This window comes from Oncorhynchus mykiss, chromosome 3 (genome assembly GCF_057628025.1).
Source record: "Oncorhynchus mykiss isolate SJ-2025 chromosome 3, ASM5762802v1, whole genome shotgun sequence".
NCBI classification, from domain to species: domain Eukaryota; kingdom Metazoa; phylum Chordata; class Actinopteri; order Salmoniformes; family Salmonidae; genus Oncorhynchus; species Oncorhynchus mykiss.
Window position 1 is genome coordinate 17,747,485 of NC_143024.1, and position 6,307 is coordinate 17,753,791.

A 6,307-nucleotide genomic window follows, 5' to 3' on the forward strand; every position below is an offset into this window, starting at 1 on the left:
AAAATCCAGAAAATCACATTGTAGGATTTTTAATGAATTTAATTGCAAATTATGGTGGAAAATAAGTATTTGGTCACCTACAAATAAGCAAGATTTCTGGCTCTCACAGACTTTTAAAGAAGAAGTTACGAGGCTCCTCTGTCCTCCACTCGTTACCTGTATTAATGGCACCAGTTTGAACTTGTTATCAGTATAAAAAAGACACCTGTCCACAACCTCAAACAGTCACACTCCAAACTCCACTATGGCCAAGAGCAAAGAGCTGTCAAAAGACTCCAGAAACAAAATTGTAGACCTGCACCAGGCTGGGAAGACTGAATCTGCAATAGGTAAGGAGCTTGGTTTGAAAAAATCAACTGTGGGAGCAATTATTAGGAAATGGAAGACATACAAGACCACTGATAATCTCCCTCGATCTGGGGCTCCACGCAAGATCTCACCCCGTGGGGTCAAAATGATCACAAGAACGGTGAGCAAAAATCCCAGAACCACACGGGGGGACCTAGCGAATGACCTGCAGAGAGCTGGGACCAAAGTAACAAAGCCTACCATCAGTAGACTCAAATCCTGCAGTGCCAGACGTGTCCCCCTGCTTAAGCCAGTACATGTCCAGGCCCGTCTGAAGTTTGCTAGAGAGCATTTGGATGATCCAGAAGAAGATTGGGAGAATGTCATATGGTCAGATGAAACCAAAATATAACTTTTTGGTAAAAACTCAACTCGTCGTGTTTGGAGGACAAAGAATGCTGAGTTGCATCCAAAGAACACCATACCTACTGTGAAGCATGGGGGTGGAAACATCATGCTTTGGGGCTGTTTTTCCGCAAAGGGACCAGGACGACTGATCCGTGTAAAGGAAAGAATGAATGGGGCCATGTATCGTGAGAATTTGAGTGAAAACCTCCTTCCATCAGCAATGGCATTGAAGATGAAACGTGGCTGGGTCTTTCAGCATGACAATGATCCCAAACACACCGCCCGGGCAACGAAGGAGTGGCTTCGTAAGAAGCATTTCAAGGTCCTGGAGTGGCCTAGCCAGTCTCCAGATCTCAACCCCATAGAAAATCTTTGGAGGGAGTTGAAAGTCCATGTTGCCCAGCAACAGCCCCAAAACATCACTGCTCTAGAGGAGATCTGCATGGAGGAATGGGCCAAAATACCAGCAACAGTGTGTGAAAACCTTGTGAAGACTTACAGAAAACGTTTGACCTCTGTCATTGCCAACAAAGGGTATATAACAAAGTATTGAGATAAACTTTTGTTATTGACCAAATACTTATTTTCCACTATAATTTGCAAATAAATTCATTAAAAATCCTACAATGTGATTTTCTGGATTTTTTTCCCTAATTTTGTCTGTCATAGTTGAAGTGTACCTATGATGAAGATTACCGGCCTCTCATCTTTTTAATTGGGAGAACTTGCACAATTGGTGGCTGACAAAACTTTTTTGCCCCACTGTATATTGACTATGTCTGTCCTAGCTTGCTCATGAATGTCTTAATCAAAATTACGGATTGCCTGTTATTCGCTTGTCATCCCCTTATGCCATAGTTTGTACATCTCAATTGTCAATAGAAACCACATTTGTTTAAACAAGTCAACCATTTCCAGGCTGTATCCCATCCAGCCGTGATTGGGAGTCCCACAGGGCGGCGCACAATTGGCCCAGCGTCGTCCAAGTTTGTCCCGGGGTAGGCCGTCATTGTAAATAAGAATTTGTTCTTAACTGACTTGCCTAGTTAAATAAAGGTTACATATCAGCTATGTTTTTTTAAAGGCAGTAAATGAGACTGAATTAACTGTTTTGCTGACAGACAAGTCTCCGCTGACAGCCAGGTGTAGCAGTGGAAAGATGTTGGGACTGCTGTTGGGACTCTGCTGTTGGGACAGCTTTATGTAGGCCCTAACAGTTATTGGGCACCGTTTGTCACCGTTATAGTGCAATTAATGTATTGTTGAGTGTCGTGTTGTGTAGTGGCTTTGCTGGCATGCATTCCACAATAGTTTTTTTTCGATCCACCAAGATTTACATGCTAAAATCGCCACTGGTACCAACGCACATTGACTTGGTACCGGTACCCCCTGTATATAGCCTCGTTACTGTTATGTAATTTTATTGTGTTACTTTTTATACATTTTTTACTTTAGATTATTTAGTAAATATTTTCTTAACTCTCCTTTCACTGTATTGTTGTTTATGGGCTTGTAAGTAAGCATTTCACGGTAAGGTTGCATTCGGCGCATGTTTGATTTGTTTGCTGTTTTTGATACCATTCCACTTCATTAGCATGAGCCCGTTCTCCCCAATTAAGGTGCCACCAACCCCGTGGTATATATATTTATATTCCGGTCTCTGACATTGCTCGTTCTGATATTTATTTTTCTGGATTATGTTTGTCCCCATTTTAGAGAGGACAGAGAGAAACGAGAGAAGAGGAGCGAGAGAAAGAGGGGAGGGCTGACAGCCTGACCTTTGGTGTCACAGTGTAAGTCTCACAGCAGGTCATCTAGCTCCTTGGTTCTCTGACTGCGGTAGTGCAGACGCTCTTCAGACAGAAACTAAACACACACACACATCATAAACTCACACTAATAGTGGGAGCAAACATACACATGTATCATACACGCACCATGAAGTCAAGGCCCTCTTTCTCAAAGTCCTCTTTCTCCAACATGCTGGGCAATCGAGGGACTGAGAGCAGGAACCCTATCCGAGAAAGAGATAAATAAATTATGTTGATAGTATAGGACATCCAGATTACAATTTAACCTCATTTTATGGATATTTAGAAAGCATCGGCATCTTGTTGATCCTGACAGTCAGCAAGGTACACTTTAGATGTATTTGATTAGCATTTAGCATCCTTGTTAGCATGTAAACCAGGGATGGGTAACCTCATGATGGATGTCAGATCAGGGGGATGTAGACACAGTAGATGTCAGACCAGGGGGATGTAGACAAACAGTAGTAGTAGACGTCAGACCAGGGGGATGTAGATGACGCAGCAGGAGGGGATGCGGGTGTCCAGGTGCTCCAGCTCTCTGCGAGCCACGTCCGTCAGGAAGTCAGACAGTCCCATCATCCTCCTCTTCTCTGGCAGAGGGAGCAGACGGAGGTGAGTAAGATGACCCTAACCTTCAGCTAACATAACCCTAACCTTCAACTAACATAACCCTAACATAACTCTAACCTTCAGCATTCCCTAATGGTATGAACACTCACTCTCGTCTATAGCAGGGTCCACATTGGGTTTGACAGTGAAACGGTTTTCTGCTAAACTGCCCTCAAAGTCCACCTATACAAGACACAAATCACAGAAAAAAATGAGAATGAAACACATTGACATCCAGGACATGGGAGCTGCACCTGACGTGTGTACTGTGTGTCCCACCACTCTGCTGATGAGCGAGGCGATGTAGTAAAGGTCATCTGATAATCCCTCACTGATCTCCTGGAAGAGTTGGATGGACTGAGGCAGGGAGCGCACTGTGTCCCTGATTCACACCGCACTATACACTGTCTACAACACAGACACACACACACAAACACACTATTCACACTGCACCGTAATTTGTCTAATACACATACAGACATGCTATTCATATAGATAAATGGCCGTAGAACTCCTACCTTGTAGAGACCCTGCCAGTCAGAGACTTTGGTGTGAGACAGAGACATTGAACGCAGGAGAGTCTACAGCAGGAGAAATAATACTCTTTATTACAGAAAATTCATACTCATCACTGATGTTGCAGACTGAGGCCTGCATGGCGCTGAGGGGTAAAGTTCACAGGTCATGGTTACCGGGATGTTCCTGATGTTGCGTAGGGAGGACTGCAAAGTGTTTAGGGAGTCAGAGTTGCGTGGACAGGAGAAGAATCTCACAACTTCCTGTCTCCTGTTTAACACCGCCAGGTCACGAGTAGGCCTCAGAAACCACTGGCTGAGAGGGAGAGAGGATTTCACAATAACCAACATCTAGCAGAACAAGGAGGGATAGAGATTATGACTACGCACCACAAACAGGTACTGAGGTATTGATTATGTTTCTCAGATATAATCTGTGTGTGGTTGGTTTCTGACACTTCAACCATGAGAACAGGTTTTCCTCACCGAAGCAGTTTGGAGCCAAACTTGCACCTGCAGTGATTCAGTATCCCTGAAACAGAGACACCAACACTCATGACATCGTCACTACAGGAAACACGACAGAGATCACCGCTTCTCATAATGCCAGTGTGAGAATGTACTGACATCACATCAGCGCATTAACTTCCCATAATGTGTGTTACCATAGAGACTGAGCCCTTCCTTCTCCCAAGACTGCAGCTTGTACACAGAGGGGTGCAGCTCCAACTTGAAGATCTACAGTACGCTGGAACACACACAACAAACATGGCCGAGAGAGTGTGTGTGTGTGTGTGTTTGTCTCCAGGGGGACTGACCTGTAAGTATCCTGGTCCACGTACACTACATCTTTCCTGTAAGAGGAATGAAATTCAGATGTGAAAAAAACATTCAACCACAATACATATACACAACTGACCTATCTCTCTGCATGTGTGTGTTGTGTGTGTCTTACAGTGTGTAGGTGTGGAACTGTAAGATGGGGACTCCCACACTGCTGTCCTCTAGCTCCACTCCCACTCTCCTCCTGTCCAGACACTTCAGCAACGCACCTACTGACCGCAGCTAGGACACACACACACAAATAAACACACACACGCACAACATTTTCAATTTAATCTCAAATGTCAGTGTGAGGTTATTTTCCTGGAACAAGGGGGAGGAGAACTCACCATGAGGGGGGAGGAGAACTCACCATGAGGGGGGAGGAGAACTCACCATGAGGGGGGAGGAGAACTCACCATGAGGGGGGAGGAGAACTCACCATGAGGGGGGAGGAGAACAAAAAAATATATATATACATTTACAAAATAACATGGGTAACTATTTACACACTTTCAATATTTGGAAGACCCTCAATCCTCTATCAAATCAAATCAATTTATATAGCCCCAGCCTAAAACCCCAAACAGCAAGCAATGCAGGTGTAGAAGCACGGTGGCTAGGAAAAACTCCCTAGAAAGGCAAAAACCTAGGAAGAAACCTAGAGAGGAACCAGGCTATGAGGGGTGGCCAGTCCTCTTCTGACTGTGCCGGGTGGAGATCACAGTGGTTGTAGAGGGTGCAACAGGACAGCACCTCAAGAGTAAAAATGAACAGTTTAGGGTTCCATAGCCGCAGGCAGAACCATTGAAACTGGAACAGCAGCAAGGCCAGGTGGACTGGGGACAGCAAGGAGTCATCATGCCAGGTAGTCCTGACGCATGGTCCTTGGACTCAGGTCCTCCGAGAGAGAGAAAGAGAGAATTAGAGAGAGCATACTTAAATTCACATAAGACTCCCATTCGGAGTCAGTGTCACTGTGAAAGAAAATGCTCAGTTAGAATAGTTTCACATATGAGCCCTTATTCAACAGGTATAATAAACAGATATACAGTGCCTTGCGAAAGTATTCGGCCCCCTTGAACTTTGCGACCTTTTGCCACATTTCAGGCTTCAAACATAAAGCTATAAAACTGTATTTTTTTGTGAAGAATCAACAAAAAGTGGGACACAATCATGAAGTGGAACGACATTTATTGGATATTTCAAACTTTTTTAACAAATCAAAAACTGAAAAATTGGGCGTGCAAAATTATTCAGCCCCTTTACTTTCAGTGCAGCAAACTCTCTCCAGAAGTTCAGTGAGGATCTCTGAATGATCCAATGTTGACCTAAATGACTAATGATGATAAATACAATCCACCTGTGTGTAATCAAGTCTCCGTATAAATGCACCTGCACTGTGATAGTCTCAGAGGTCCGTTAAAAGCGCAGAGAGCATCATGAAGAACAAGGAACACACCAGGCAGGTCCGTGATACTGCTGTGAAGAAGTTTAAAGCCGGATTTGGATACAAAAAGATTTCCCAAGCTTTAAACATCCCAAGGAGCACTGTGCAAGCGATAATATTGAAATGGAAGGAGTATCAGACCACTGCAAATCTACCAAGACCTGGCCGTCCCTCTAAACGTTCAGCTCATACAAGGAGAAGACTGATCAGAGATGCAGCCAAAAGGCCCATGATCACTTTGGATGAACTGCAGAGATCTACAGCTGAGGTGGGGTCGAGGTCGTATATTGCACAAATCTGGCCTTTATGGAAGAGTGGCAAGAAGAAAGCCATTTCTTAAAGATATCCATAAAAAGTGTTGTTTAAAGTTTGCCACAAGCCACCTGGGAGACACACCAAACATG

General features: G+C 44.2%; 1 protein-coding gene across 1 annotated transcript; it reads right to left on the reverse strand.

Moving 5' to 3' along the window:
* Positions 1 to 2,904: 2,904 nt before the first annotated feature.
* LOC110508127 (mutS protein homolog 5-like) lies at positions 2,905 to 4,188 on the reverse strand. Its single transcript, XM_090230558.1, has 6 exons — positions 4,118 to 4,188; positions 3,809 to 3,947; positions 3,635 to 3,697; positions 3,396 to 3,503; positions 3,227 to 3,299; positions 2,905 to 3,097 (listed from the first exon to the last, which is right to left on the reverse strand). Exons 1-6 carry the CDS (start codon positions 4,186 to 4,188, stop codon positions 2,982 to 2,984), a joined length of 570 nt encoding a protein of 189 aa, XP_090086684.1. The 3' UTR covers positions 2,905 to 2,981.
* Positions 4,189 to 6,307: the final 2,119 nt, after the last annotated feature.

Excerpts from the sequence above, each read along its gene's own strand:
- LOC110508127 (XM_090230558.1), bottom strand. The coding sequence starts at position 4,188 with ATGAGTGTTGGTGTCTCTGTTTCAGGGATACTGAATCACTGCAGGTGC. Across the intron at positions 3,948-4,117 it reads TTTGGCTCCAAACTGCTTCG|CCAGTGGTTTCTGAGGCCTA; the intron begins GTGAGGAAAACC and ends TCTCCCTCTCAG. Across the intron at positions 3,698-3,808 it reads GCAACATCAGGAACATCCCG|ACTCTCCTGCGTTCAATGTC; the intron begins GTAACCATGACC and ends CTCCTGCTGTAG.